The following is a 15,947-nucleotide window of genomic DNA, read 5'->3' as shown; positions in this document are numbered from 1 at the left end:
ATATAAAGGCAGCCTGTCTAATACTGAAGATGAGATGCTTCAGGATACCTTCGTTTCCGGACCCTAAAATGATGGACTAATAAAGCACAATGGGCTACAGCCCCAGCTGTGAGGTTAGGCGCCTAGATGGCAGAATTCTGTGGATTGATCTTGCTCTTCTGGGATCTGCAATATGAATAGACCTCAGTTGATCCAGGAAGAAGAGATGAGTGTGCCTGGAATAGACAGGACAGTCAGTTATCTTAGTTTAAAGCGTTCCTGGATATCTTTGTCCTGTTTGTACACAGAAGATTTTAATGACATTTTAGCTGAGTGTTTATATTTTAAGAAGGAAATTCTCATACCTTCAGTGAAAAAGCAACAACGATCCATGAGCCACACTTCCTGTGTAGTGGTCCCTAAGTGAATCCTAAGAGCACAATTGCTGCATTTATTAAACTTTTATTTACTAAGAAATGGACAGTAGCATATGGGAGCAATGACAATAGCTGACTGATGAGAAAACAAAGAAATTCCAGTATTTCGCTGTTTTGAAAAAAGTCATTCAGAATTTAGTCATATTGGTTCAGCTGTTGTAACCAAAGACTGATAAGATAATAGAGGTCTTTGTGGTGGTTTTGTACTGAAATCCTTTATCTTTATGATGCACTGGGGCCCTTTAGAGTAGAAAGCTTTTAAAAAGGCTGTTGGATTCAGAACTCAAATTAGCTGCTGGTACACTGGGACAGGGGTTCCTTTCTCAGGCCGTCACCACAAAGTAACTTTTATCAGGGGACCTTCTGATGGATTGTTAGTTTCTTCAGCTTAGCCTATTTATTTTTTGTTGACTTTCTGCTGCCCTATTTTGTGACATTTAAAAGAAGGCTATATCAAAAAAAGGCCAATGCTAAATGATGGACCGAGCTTGTGAAGTGGAGACATCACAGCCCATCTGATGTGCTAGGAGGCTGCACTATGAGACGCAGCATTTTAGCCAGGTTACCTGTGGTCAGAGAAGATCAAATGCAGCTTTCTTTTATGACTAGCATTGTGTTTTGGCTTTCTTCTCAAACAATATCCATTAAAAAAAAAATTAGAACTGACCAGGGAATTGACTCTTAAGAGCTTTTCTTTTCAACTTAATTTAAAATCTTTCTGGATTGTTGGCTGAGTTCCTTGATTAATGCTGCTGTGGAATTACAGTTAAGTGCTTTAATCTTTCTAGGATTGATGTGGAAAAGCATATCTTCATCAGGACTCCACTCCAGTGCCACTACTACCCCTCTCCGTTGTTCCAAACACAGTCAACCAGGCTCCTTGTAATTTCATTGCTAAGTCCTATTAAGTTTATTGTAGTAGTATGTGATCCAATACTGGAGAATGGTTGGGCAGAAGTCATACTTTAAGTTCCCTAGCACACATTTCTAGATAATGTCATTTGTTGATATAGTTTCATTTGTCTTGGTAAATATTGTGTTTTAACACCATTGCCCTTCATTTTATAAAAATGGAGAGGTAAAACATGTGCAGAGACATTTACAAAATTTAATTTAGCCGTCCCTGTGCATATCTTCTCTGCTTCGCCTCCCTTCCCCCCACTCCCAACCTCTCCCCCTTGTTCTAACTCTCTCTGTCTCTCTTTCCACTGCTGTGCTTATTTCTGGGTTTTCTTATTAGAAAAAATTACTTATCACCACATAGCAGTGATCCACTTTCAGGGTACAGCTATAAAAGGAGTGACCTGTTTAAAATTGTTATACCGTAAAAGCCCGAGGTATGGGAATATTATAAAATAGGTAAGACAAATCTCTAGTAAAGTCCTCTGCAAGGTGACTTACTCCCTTGTCCAGATATGGAGTCTCCCTAAAAATAACGTTAAAAAATTTTTTATTGATTGATTTTAGAGAGAGAGAGAAGAGGAAGAGAGAAATGTCAATCTGTTGTTCCTTACCCAGGCATTCACTGGTTGATTTTTGTAGCTCCCTAACTGGGGATCGAACCCTCATCCTTGGCACAATGGGACAACACTCCAACCAACTGAGCCACCCAGCCATGGCCAGATATGGAGTCTTTTGTGATTTCCCAATGTCCAGTCTTCTTTCTAGCACTACTGATTGTAATTATATGTATTTCATATGGCAAAATTAGCTAGCAGATTGTGGTGTTAACTTTTGTGATAAATTTTAAACTTATTTTTAAATTTTTTTGTTTTATATCAAAAAGGGATTTTTCCTAATTATCTTATTATTTTACTTAATTTTTCATCAATTTTGAATTGTCTCTGTTGGCTTTGGGCCTATGGAGATGGGAAGTTATAGTTTGTAAAGTTAAAAAAAAAAAAAGTCTATTTTAGCTAATTGTTTCAGGTTCTTCAGATTATGACCAAAAGGAGCTAGAGGGCTGATTTTGAAACTGTTATAGTGAAAGATGCTATTTGAAAACTTTTGATGAGGGAAATTGCTGCCATATTTACATTTTGAAAAGTGTTTCCTTATTTACACACTATTGACTTCCTATTGAGACTCAAAATTTTAAGTACAACTGGTAAAGAATTCAATGGATCAAACTCAGTAAATCTGAAGTCACTGGAATAAAGGCCTCTAAGAAAAAAAATGTGTCAATTTTAAAGGTCTTTCCTAACTGAAGACCATTTTGTGATAGAGCCAAAGGTTAATAAAATCAGTAGTGAATGTAGCAATTTTACAGATAAGCTATTCACAACAAGTGTAGTTACTTGAATAAAAAGCTAATTCAGTTCTAAAATGCCACATGCAGCAGCAGTGAATAGCTGCTTTTAGGTGCTTTCTGGAGGAGGGTGAGACACAGAATCACGGCAGTCTTCTCTCCCCGCGTCCCCGGCTGCCTGTAAATTGCTGTGAATGGGGCTGTGGGCTGACAGGCTCTATTAAGACAAACTGCCTTTCTCATCGGAGAGATAAAATAAATCAGGTGTTTAGTCAAATTAAAATACTTCAGCTGGAGCAGGCCCTGGGGAGCACTGATCCACCTGACTAATCTGAGAGAAACTCAAGACAGATGTGGTTTGGGGATAAAGACGACCCCATGAAAAAAAACCTGCCGCACTGTCTTTGGAGTTGAAGAATAGATACAGTTTATAGTGGAAAGTGTCAAGCGCGCACTGTGTGTGATATCGGATAAAAGCAGACACGCTGACTTGTAGAGAAGCTGTGTACAGAAGCCTTTTCTTTGCTGGCTCCCTTTTTTGTGGTTTATGAAACTACCTCTGTTTTTGTGTGGGAGAGACACATTTCTGGCAGTGCTTTTTAGAGAATTGTTTTAAGATAGCCTGAAGGCTGTGAATCAGATGATATGAGGCAGCTACTGATGACCTCTGCTGGCCTGGGCTGGGCCTCAGGATCTGATCTACGTCTTTCCCAAGTTGATTTTATCAGACCTCAAAACAATTCAAGACAAGATTTTCCACATAGAGTTAAGCTACCTCAGAAGAGCGTTCTATATGGTCTTTTGTCTTCCTTAACATAGCCGGACAGTATTTAGGTTGCCCCACTATGTCCCATAAATTGTCTACATTTTCCACAACTCTGATAGTTATAGTTCCTTTGCCATGGCAAAGTTGCATGTTCAATTAAACTCATGTGGGTTTTTTTTAGATAAAATAACTTGTGTTTACAGGTTGGTTGGTCAGTGTGATTCAGACTTAATGTTATTTCTATTACAGCAACAATATTGCTGTTAATGAAAACAGAAAACCCAGCACCACAGGGTTGGAACCACTACATGTGAACAAATACAATGGGTACACGACAGAAAAATGACCACATGCACACACACAAATTGTTGTACACATTTAAAGAGTGTGAACTGTCGTATGGCGTAAATTGATTTCTCTTTCACTTGACCCCCCAAACGACGTATGGCCATATATGTATATATTATAATTACATATATATAATTTTGCATTCAGGGGTAATTTTAGGTTGGTTATTCTATTACATTTCATTCCACTCATATCTATTCAAATACATGTGCTCCTCAAATTTAAGGAAAAGATAGTGACAGACTGATTTGGGTACCTAAATCCTCAATTTGAAAATATTGGTATCTGACTTAATTACTTCTTAAACATGTATTTTTTTTAAGTTCAAACACTAATTTAGATGCCACCGAATTTTTATAATTAAACAATTTAAACCTGTTTTGTAAGAAGATTCCATAAAGTGGTGTTATTCTGTAAATTTGGATGTACCTACCCATGTCTATTAGCATTGGCAGTACCAGTGCGTCTATAGACCTGTTGGCTTCCCCGTGAACAGAAGAGGCGAGGAAGTGACGTAGGTGTTATCCTCAGGGTCTCTTCCTGAGCAGAGGAGGAGGAATATGGTGATTGGTCACTGTTGAAGAGACACTGATAGTTAAACCTGGGAGAAGAGAACATTTTCCAGTCCCTGTATTGGTCTTGGACCCAAATTTCCAATGCATGCTCTTCTTTACTAACGGGAATTAAGGCTCAGTAACTTTCCCAGTACCCAGTAAGTTTCCTCTGAACTTACCTCACGTAGGTAGGTAGAACAGGAAGGTTACACGTAGGTCAGAATGTTGCAGAAAATACATGGCATAAAATGTGCATGTATGCCACTTATCTATTTTCATTGGTTTCAAAACCATTCTCCACACCATCCTTGCTTAGAATACTTTAGTGATTTTGGAATCTTCTAGAATAAATATGAAGTTGATTAGCATTGCCTACAGGAGCTGAACAGTGTGACCTTTCTCTGCCTCTCTAGCCTCATCCAGTACTCTACGCTCCTTATTTTCCTTGCTTAAGTTGTATTACCTTCTTTCACCTTCTGGAACACACTGAAACCCTCCTTCCCCACCCCAGCGGCCGTTGCCTACTTGTTTTCTCCTGAAAAACTCCTTGACCAACCTCCAACTCTTTGCCTAGTTAACTCTATTCATCCGTTAATTTCTTACTTTTTCGGCCATACCCTCCCTGCACCTGGCCCTCCCTCACTTGGTTAAACTTACTCCCAAATATCTGTCTTGTTTGTAAATCTTATTTAGGTGTAGTTTACATTTATATATGTGATTACTTGGTTAAGGTGTCTCCCCATTTGGACTACAAATTGCATGAGAAGGGAGGACTCTGCGTTTTCTTACCATGGTTTCCGTATCCTTAGTTCTTGATATAGTACTCGGCATATAGGTGCCATTCAGGAAATGTTTTTAAAAAATTAAAAATGAATGAAATGAGTCAATAAATTAATTTCATACTTGTTTTATGTCTTCTCATCTCTATATATTAACATATATGTTGGCTGAACTTGTGGTGCTTTTGAAAAATTTTTTGATCCCCTGTGGGAACCTGCTTTTGTATTTTAATGTTTCTGGATCAAGAAGTTCTTTCTTTTACCAAGCTGAAATTCCTATTGCTGAAATAAAATCTGATTTAAAAAAAATCAATTTGAGTAGCTAGAAAGACAGCTTGGTTACTATTCTTGATACAGTATTTGTTCCCTTATCAGTGGAATACATTTTTTAACATCATCTCAACTATCTTATTTTTCTTCTAATTTTAATTTTAGGTCATCTTTCCACTCAGTGATCTTTAAGGGATAAAGGTATTGACAGTGTGTTTGCTTGTTTAGGACTTGCATTGGCATTAAGAATCCCAAGGTAGTCCTAAATGTTCTAGCTTCTCTGCTGACATCAGTCTTAACCTGTGGGAATCTATACTAACAAGTGCTGGCCAGCATCTTTTGAGGGCTCCCTTTCTCCACGGGGCTGCTCAAGAAATATGGGCACTCCTAATTAAAATACTGTTAGTTTCTCAGATTACCCTGGTGCACTCTTAGCAGGAATGAAGGGGGTTTCATAAGGAGATTGGAAGTCTCTTCTTCTACACGCACAAAAATTGGCAATCTTTGTCCCCTTTGACAGCTGGTGGCATCTTTCTGAAAAGCTTTCAAATCATAGATCATTTCTTCATAATGAAACTCTGTGGCTCAAATACAGAGGGTTGAAATTCTTATCTTATGCTGCGGTAAAATGCTCTAATTTAGATTCACAAAAGGATTCTATACCCTTTACTTAGGAGAGCTGTGCAATTTGCCCATAAAAAGACTGTTCAGCACCATTAGTGCATACCATAAGTGTTCACTGACATCATGTTCATTAAACAGCACATCCTTATACATAACCTTTTCAGCCTCCAATGTGCTTTTCCCTTTGAAGAATGACGAATGACAAAGGGGCGAGGGAGCCCCCAAGCAACATTGTTGCCTTTAAGGATGAACTTGGAACTTCAGCTTGATCCCCTCACAGGAAAAAAAAAATCAGGTTCAATCCTTTCTTACCTGAGGCGAGGCAGTTTTTTTTAGTTTAGAATTTTTGTTTGTTTGTTCCATGGCCAAGAAAGTGACTCTGACTTCTGAGCTTCAGAGACAGATCTTTGCACAATAGAAAAATTTTATGAGGGCAGTGACCAGAAAATTCCTTAAATAACACTTATTAAGCACCTACTATGTCTTAGATCCTATGCTAGTCACTGAGAGTAGAGGTGATTGTAGAATATTAATACAACCCACGGTTTCTAATTTTTGGCACTAAGTATCATCTGTTTCTGAGCTTGTTCCTATAGATTTGGGGAAGGAGAGGAGAGGAGTGTGGCGAAAGGGAGAGAATGGGATAGTAGTTCTGCATTTTTTGTTTCCTTTTGTTTTTAAGAGCAGGAGGAAAGTGAGTGAGAATTTTACTGGCAACCATACTTGTTCTTGGCAGGGGCAGTGACTAACCCCAGCGTCAATTCCATTGCTACTCTGTAGTGTTCCTGCACTCACAGTGACCTCCAGTCACTCTCCCAGATCTTCAAGTGTCTTAGGGAGTAGTCCCTTTCTAAATGCGCCCCCTCCCACCTTTCCCCAGTTCATTCATACGTTTCTCAAACTTGTGAGATATCTTCTTGTTTCCATTTTAGGTACACCTGAGAGCCTGGCAGAAAAAGAACGGCAGCTCTCTACCATGATTACCCAGCTGATCAGCTTACGGGAGCAGCTCCTGGCAGCGCACGATGAGCAGAAAAAACTGGCAGCCTCACAAATTGAGAAACAACGGCAGCAAATGGACCTTGCTCGCCAACAGCAAGAACAGGTGAGCCCTGCAAAAGGAGCTGACGAACTGTAGATGTGGAATGTGCCAAGCTCAGGGAGTAATCACATCGATTGGTTTATTTGTCATAGTTCCTAAAAAAAAAAGAAGGGAAGAAAAGAAAGAAGCCTTTTGGAAATCAGGGTCTTCACGAATACTGCAGGGTTACTTAGAGGACAAAGAAAGGCATCATAGCAACTGGGCATAACTGAAATGATAACATCGTTCCAGAACATTTGGATGTGATTAATTACACAGGGATACTTATTCACATAGGCAGCACAGGTTCCCAATGTAGCTTAACCACGAGTAAGTTGCTTCTCTCTGGGCCTTACTCTTGTCATCCAGAAAAAGAGGATTCTGGTTTAGGAAAACTTTGAGGACCTTCTGGCCCACGGATCCAATGATTTTCTCTGACTTTAAAGCCAGGGTCACATATCCGTTTTCCCAGAATAGCCCTAGTTAATGCCTGTTTTCCAGAATAAGTATTAATAATCCCCCCTCTGCTTGCATCCTGGTTTGGATGCTAAATTATATGGTTACTTTATTTATAGCACAGGTAAATCATTGAAAACAAATTAGCACATGCTCCTATAAGAATTTAACTTCATTGATATAGAAGTGAGAAAGAAGAAAAAATAGCAAAGTTTAAATGTCTCTCTTTGAAAAAATAAATCACTTTCCCAAATGTTTTTCCTGTCTCATAAGGGTACATTAATCTAACAACAGTGATTCTATAGAGTGGTCTCTGATGCTCCAGATCAGACAGACCCAAATTAATGTGCAGTTTTTAGGAATCTGACATTATTACTGGAATTATCTTTTCAGTTAAGTGTATTTTATAGGGGTATATAGAGCAATATATGCTCTGTTGATTTTAATGAGTTGTGACGTCTGGTATTTTATATGCTTGAATATTTGCCCACATGTAGGAACATGGACTCAGCCCCTAATGGAAAAGAACATAAAGGAACACTGTAAAAAATCAGAAGTTAGAATGTCATTTAGCCATCCAGAGATGACACAGTAATTAACTATTGACACTTGTGAATAAGCTAGCACAAATTAATCTTGACACATTTGCAGACGAGTGATATCTTACAGTGAACACTTTGTAATTATATTTCAAAATGAAAATTAAATGACACTTAAAACTAGGTTGTCATGCTCAATGAAGCGAGCATGTAGCTCAACCGATTGGCAAATAAAATTCAGAATTTGAGCCACATGGTGCTTATGTACCATACTTCACTGTGTCAAACCCACACGTCTAGAGTGGATGATAGTAATTGCACTGTGGTGTTCTGGATGCATTTCTGTGCAGCACTTTATCATTTCAGAGGGACCATCAATATTAGATGCCTAGTGGTGTTTCACTGGTTTGCTAGAGGAAATAAATATTCAGAGGACCTGGCATCTAAACCTAGAGTTGCAGAGTGAGTTGTCCATTTCCTTTTACAAAATTTTTTCACTTAAATCATTTTTTATTTTTCAATTATAATTGGCATACAATACTATATTAGTTTCAGGTGTACACCCCAGTGATTAGACATGATATAATTTACTAAGTGATCATCCCGATAAATCTTGTACCCATCTGACACCATACAGTTATTAGAATATTATTGACTATATTCCCTGTGCTGTGCTTTGCATCCACATGTCTTTTCTGTAACAAACAATCTGTACTTCTTAATCCCTTCACCTTTTTCACCCATCCCCCCCGATGCCCCTATGTCCATTTTTGATTTGAATGGTGGACAAGCAAAGTGGGCCTTTCTAACCTGATTAGATACTGTTTCCATTTTGCTTATAAAGCGTTGGGGAGAAATGGTCCCATTTCTCAAACTGTTAGGGATAGCTTTATCTTGACTTCCAGTATGAGCCACTCACCACCACAAACCTTAAAGCAACGTTTGGGAGCAGCCTGCTTTTTTGCCATCTTCTGCTGAATGGAAATGTGATTTGGGTATTTCCCTCTGCTCTAGGCTAAAGCATCAAAAAGACTCAAAGGATATACCTGAGGGCTGATCCACACTCGTTTTCACTTCCAACATTGCTCATTCTAGAATATCCGCTTTTGGAAATACAAAAAATAGGGGGAAAAACCGTAACTCTTGCCTAAAGGGCATCACTAAACCAAGTTTTTCTAAGTCCTCTCTGGCCACTTTCTCTCTGGCTTTCTCACGACGTTGGAGTGTGTTCTCACTAAGGGGCATCCCCCTGGGCTTCAAGCTATAGCAGCTCAGCTTTTGAGGCAATAAGCGAGCGGCCTCATGCCTGACTCATGTTTTATAGTAAACACCAGTATCCTAACATAGTTGTTTGCTCTGCTGAGGGGCAGATCCAGTCTGTAGTGGGGCTTGCATGATCCGGTTAATATTTCTTTCCACAGACCAGAGGATGTGTTAGGATGTTGCATTTGATTGTTGGATAAAGCAATAGAATATAACATACCACCCTCAAAAGGATAAACAGATTAAATATTAATTTTGTTTAAAAAATGCTTTGTACATCACATCATTGATGTACATTTGTAAATGAACAAAAAGAGATAAACAATTTTTGATATTTGGCTGTGTTTTCTTGGTACTCCCTTGATGATACTTGTCTTACGAGTTCTAAGTCTTTACAATAGAAAAGGTTTCACCAAAGTCGATTATGTTGTAATGAATAGAAAGTTCTTTCCTGCCTCTGCTTACGGATTTTTAGTTTTTTAGTCCTAAAATTAAGCTCTTTAGAAAAAAGTAGCCAGACTTTTTCCGTGTTTGTTCTCTGAGGGTCAGAGTTGGAGACTCCCATTCTTCCCAGATGACGGTGCAGACGTAGAGGAGCTGCTCACATGCCTTAGACAAGGGGCAGGTTTTCATCTGCAGCTGAGGAGTTAGGGGCAAGCAGAGAAGTAGCACCGTTTGAAATTTTTCCTTTTCTCCGAGTTTCTGATTCCGCCTCTCTCATTTCATAGGAACTCTTTCACATAGAAGTGCAGTAAAGCATTCTTGTAACACCAGGAGAGATATCTGAGGTAATGGCAAAGGGGTAAGCACTTCATTTTAACTTAATGTAACTTTATTTCTGATAGATTGCAAGACAGCAGCAGCAACTTCTGCAACAGCAGCACAAAATTAATCTCCTGCAGCAACAGATCCAGGTCAGTGTATTTTATTACTCTCGTCTGATTATACTCAGATACGTTCCTCCTTGAAAATGGAATTTAAAATGCTGCAAATGCACCCCTCTCTTATAAACAGCACCGATGCGGCTGCTATTCAAGGATGTTGTATACAATTGTATAAGTGGATGCAGGAACTATCAACTAAGTGGTGGGCTAAGCTTCCTTTTCTGATGTGATGCATACACAGAAAAACCTTTTCTGTTTTCTTTCTGCCATTTGCCTGACAAACCTAGTGGAAACCTAGTGGTTTCCAAGGCAGCGTATACATGCTATTTTGATTGCCACAAACCAATTTCTGCTTTGTGCTTTACCATCAAACAGTATCATGGGGAGAAGCTTATGTTTATTTACTTGTTAGGACAATCTGATTGGGCCAGTTATGGGAAGAATCTTATGACCTGGGAAAAGGTTGGTAATAATTAATTTGTTCTTTAACAGATATTAATGGCATCTATGTTAGATGATGCTGAGGGGGATATACAGAGTAATCAATAATTGTCTTCAAGGAGCTTATAGTCTAGAGAGGAAGAATAACTTGTTTCGGAATAATTGTAGCAGTGTAGAAATTCTCTTTTTTGTTGTGGCAGGGTAACACTGTATATAGGTCACAATGACAATGGCCTGGGAAGGAATTTTTATTTCCATCCTTCCTTTAGATGCTTGGTGGTTAATGCAACTCACAGCTATTTGAGACAGGTAAGGGAGTGGCCTCCATTTTTGAATAGGAACATTGGTGTGGTCGTCTGGGGATCAATCCCCAGGAATGCCGATGCCAGAGTTATGGGTACCCACCCAGCCTCTGTGGTTTCTCTTGGCAGCTGTGAATATTTTCCAACCACTGAGGCCTGTGCTTCAGCCTAGTTGGGCAGTATATTCTGAATTATAGTATTCCTTTCCTTGAGATTAATATTACACCTTCCAGTATTCTTAAAAAAATCATTCCCATAATGTTGTAGCTTGCTCTGATCTCCCACCTTACTGATGAAAGCCAGTGATTTTAACTTAGATCCTTGCTTTGTTTAGTTTGTCATACTTAGTGCTCCAGGTGGTACTCACTGGAGCACCGTCTTGCACCTAATTTGGCTATCTTTGCGAGGAGGCTTTAACCAGCTGTTTGTTGTGGTGGTGGTTGTTTTAAAATTAGTTTTCTGATTCTATATTCCATACTGAAATCTGTATGTTTCAAATTAAAGGGTCCGAATGTAGAAGAAATGGAATGTCACTGGCGTTTTTGACAGTCAGCCTTTACAATTAAATCTTGGAATAATTTCTCATCCTGATCTCTCTTTTATAACTCATGCTGAGATACTTAATTAAATAACTGTCCAGGTGTTCCCTTGTTCTGCCCTTATTAGAATTTTCAGTGTGTCTCCTATTACTAAGGTCAAGATTTTTAGCCTGTGGCTTTCTACATTTTCCTCTAGATCCCTCTCTAAGAACTCAGTGGGTGTTAGATAACCTGATCATTTAGTTCTCTCTGTTTCTCATATTTGTAAAGCAGGGATGGAAGAAGTTCCCTGAGATGTTCGCGTATCAGTTACTTATTATGAATGTTTTACTACCTCTTTATTACTTACTTCTTTATTTCGAATGTATCTCACTTATTCAGTGTTGTTTATATTAAGTGGCTGTCTTAATTGATGTTTGCCTGTGGTATTGAGGCTCTCGGATGAACAGCAACCAATTCAGAGTATTTTTATGACATATTATTACTATTTATTGATTACATATAATTTTATAGTCACGGCTTGACTACATGAAATTGATGTCTTTTTCAGGAAACTAGAACTTGATCTTAAAATATTATTCATCAGAATATTCAGTTTGAGAAGACAGGAAAATTGTTGTCCCAGGTTTTCTAATAGGAGTTTAATTGCTTTTAACATTTGTGGATAGTTTTCATTGTTTAAATTTATAAAAATTGAAGCTGATCAGAACTTGATCTCAGCAGTATAAGTTATAAAATCATAGAGAGATTCAACATGTCAGCTATATTCATTTTAGAAATATAGGATTCTTTGTAACCAGAACTCACATTGTAAAAAATAAGAGGAAGCAATAACCTGTATTTATAGTTCCTTCGGTCTTCAGCTACTCTTCACTGCATATCTTGTCAGTATTTATCTTATCAGTATGAGACCATTCAAAGAATTTTTCAAATGCTGAAAAACAGTCCTTACACAAGTGTTCATCTCTGACACTTAAAAAATGGGTATTTGATATTCAGACTTTTAGTTATTTTTTTCTTTTTAAAAATATATTTATTGATTTCAGAGAGGAGAAGGGAGAGGGAGAGAGAGAGAGAAACATCAGTGATGAGAGAGTCATTGATCTACTTCCTCCTGCACGTCCCCTACTGGGAATCGAGCCCGAAACCTGGGCATGTGCCCTGACTGGGCATCAAACTGTGACCATGGGTCAACATTCAACCGCTGGGCCACACTGGCCTGGCTAGTTATTTTTTTGAAAGGGCAATGAGTTAACTGTATTTTCAAAAATGGCTTTTAACAAGCCATAGACATGATCAAATTTAGGAACGAGATTATTGTTGGGATAATTTTTAATACATTTTTTGAGCAAAACCTGAGACTTAAGAGATGCTTCTAACCTTTTTTTCTATCATGAAAGAAACATTCTCCTTTTTGAAAACAAAACAGCAGAGTAAAATAAGATATAAATACAAAACCCTCTCTTCTGAAAGCAAATGAATAAGGAGACAATTTGAGCAAGTTTTTTCTTAAAAGTCTTGAGTCCTAGAACCTGTTAGCTGACATGGTCAGCAAGATGAAGCCATGGCAATTGGCTATGGATCATGAGTATCAGGTAGTTACATTCGAGGTTGTGCTTTACATCTGATTCAGAACGTCGACTTCTGAATTAGTCCTGTTTTGGAACTTGCAAGCTGTAATAAAAAGAAAGAAAAAGAGTGCCTATCCTTTAGTAACAACCACATATGAGTACATCTGGGCCCATTGTAATGGAAACAAATGAAAAGCTGAATGGTTTGCACAAATTTAAAAGCAGGATTCTTCATTAGAAATAGGAAAAGGCAGGATTAAAGTAGTATTATAATGCTATTTTACAGGCTTATTTTATTTGCACTCATTCAAAACTTACTTATGCCCTTAAAATCATTTCATTTATATATTTCTTTCTTCCTTGAATATCATTTTTAACATAATTTGCCTTGGTAAATCCTAACTAAAATTTTAAAGACTATGTAGGCCTTGTTGAAAAAGTAAGATGAATGATTTTGTGAACTAATGTTTAATATTTTTGATGAGTCAATTTTTACCATTAAAAAATCAGGTTAATAACTTTAAACAGTTATTCAAATGCTTTAATATTAACAGATCTTTTAGGAGGCTGTTTGCTTAGTGACTTCACATTCCTCTGTTTGTGCTTTGGGGGAAATGGTGATTCCTCTAATTTGTTATAAAGTGATTCCTGCAATGTGAACCCAGAAAATGTTAGACATTTTTGCTATTTCTAGGACAAATATAGAACAGTTTTTATTAACTCTATGGAAAGCAAAACTAATAGATCATGGAATATGGCTCCTCGGAGTTGGGAATGTTGAGTCTCATGGTATGATTCCAAAGGACAGGTAACTGCCTCAGCAATTTCACCCTCCTTCCTCCGCCCATTGCACTGTACACTACTCACCCAGTCTCTTGGAGGATTTTATTTATGAGTTATGTTGATTAGAAAGCAGAATTGATTTTTAATCCATTGGATATACCAAAGAATATTTACAGTATGCTAATCAACTAGTTAATATACAGGGGTGGGGAAAAGTAGGTTTACAGTTGTAATACAAATAAATAATAATTAATAAATAACAATACCAGAATAAACTGTTTTGCATGCTCACAACTGTAAACCTACTTTTGTCCACCCCTGCAAGTCTAGTCTAAGCAAAACAAAAAATATTGCATAAATCCTGACTTTTTGCTTCATCCATCCATTTATTTGTCATCATTTGACCATGTCATGGTTTTTGACTCCAGAGAAGATACTCTTCATGGACACAGCACACCACATTCTTTGGTTTTGATAGCATGTCAGTAGGAACACATTTAATGACGGCATTTTGCTGCTAGAACTTAATCTTTGCAAGAGAATTCAGCTCATTAAAATATCTTGGTGAGAAACTTACTTCTCCAGGCATGAATGGTGTTATCCAATTATCCATGTCGTTCAGACCCCAATTTTAGTGTTATTCAAGCGGCTTGTGTTTTTTGCTATACAGGGAGTGTCCTCTCTTCATATCACTGACTAAGTTAACAGTGGTCTCTTAAGAATGGATTGGAATTTCATTTGGGCATTTGGCTTGCTGGGCCAGGGCCAATGATTTAGTCAACTCATACACATCTACCTTCTAGGGTGTAATTGTGAAACTTGAAATTCTTAGCTCTTTGTTAATCTTTATGGTTAATATACAATATTAACTGCCCCCCCCCCCCCATCTTTTAATGCATTCCTTAATTGGTGAACTCAATCTGTGGAAGGCCAGAACTAAATGCCATTGCTGCTGCTTTGCAGATATTCATGGTCTTATCCAGAAACTCTTCTTTAAATGCTGTAGTACATGCTGCTTAAGTACAAAACCAGTCGTTTCTCTATTCACTGATGCCTCTTTTTCCCAAAGGGTAAAGGAATATTTTTCATACATAGTGTTTTCTATTTTGGTTATAATATATTCCTGTGTGCCATTCATATATTTTGTCTCTGTGTGTTTGTCACATGGTAGAACACCATTAAATGTGTGTTCTTCTTTCTGTCTATTAATCAGAAGAGATATTAATATTATAAGCAAGGAGGTGATTGTTCTTAAACCATTAAATGGAATAATTTGAGATGTACTCTCACCCTTTAAGGAGAAAACCTGGCCTTTTGTTTCCTTCAGTGTGATTAACTACAGGCATTTCAGGTATCTGCTGAGCAGAATAAGGACTACCATTTATGTGAAGTAGTTGTCTAAAGATCAGAAATAATTACTTTATACATTAGCCTTCATGGCCTGCATGACCTGGTTAATTAATTTTTTGCTAGGATAATAATAATAGATATATATTTGAAGATATGCTTCATCATTAAGTATCTAATTGACCTCTAATTTTAAGAGCTGGACCTTGCCTTTACTGTCTTTTGGAGATGGCTGAAGCAGCTATAGGAAAAACTGAGCAAAGTCAGGAGCCTTCCAGCCTCGCATAGTCCCTCTGTCTTATGTGGTATCTCTTTGTTAATTGTATTTAGCATTGATAAACAAAAAGCAATTACAGTGCTCCTGTTTTGGCTCTCCCGAATAGTCCTTTTTTGTGTGCTATTGATCAGGTAACTGATCTCCTTCCAGCAGCCTCTGAAAGGACCAAATAGACCCACTGGAAGTAATCTGATACTTCTGTTGGCACTGTACGTGTATCCGATACTCTCTCGCAGTGAAACGAGGGTTATAAACAAAGCTTAGAAGTTTAGGATTAGCCCCCAGCTTCAGCAAGCCCTTAAAATATTTTGTAATTCTATCTTCAGTCATGAATTAGCCAGGAAAAACAGACCCTCTCTCTTCTATTTTTCTGCTGTATGCTGTTTTTAATTGCCCACAGGCAGGCTGTTGTGATCTTCTTTGGAAGTTGAAAACCAAGATAAAAATGCAAATCTAATT

The 15,947-nt window shown here is 37.9% G+C and overlaps 1 protein-coding gene across 25 annotated transcripts in view; it reads left to right on the top strand.

Annotated features, from left to right (window-relative positions):
- SOX6 (SRY-box transcription factor 6) overlaps window positions 1–15,947 on the top strand; it is a 514,047-nt gene that overhangs the window by 322,621 nt on the left and 175,479 nt on the right. For all 25 annotated transcript variants that reach the window (XM_016225178.2, XM_016225176.2, XM_016225171.2 and 22 more), the window contains 2 exons: window positions 6,938–7,110; window positions 10,190–10,258. In XM_016225178.2, the coding sequence (XP_016080664.2) occupies window positions 6,938–7,110; window positions 10,190–10,258 (242 nt within the window). The remainder of the gene's footprint in view (window positions 1–6,937; window positions 7,111–10,189; window positions 10,259–15,947) is intronic.

This window comes from Miniopterus natalensis, chromosome 11, assembly GCF_054644295.1.
Source record: "Miniopterus natalensis isolate mMinNat1 chromosome 11, mMinNat1.hap1, whole genome shotgun sequence".
Lineage (NCBI taxonomy): Eukaryota > Metazoa > Chordata > Mammalia > Chiroptera > Miniopteridae > Miniopterus > Miniopterus natalensis.
The sequence above is the reverse complement of the archived record's forward strand: the minus strand, read 5'-3'. Positions and strand labels throughout refer to the sequence as shown.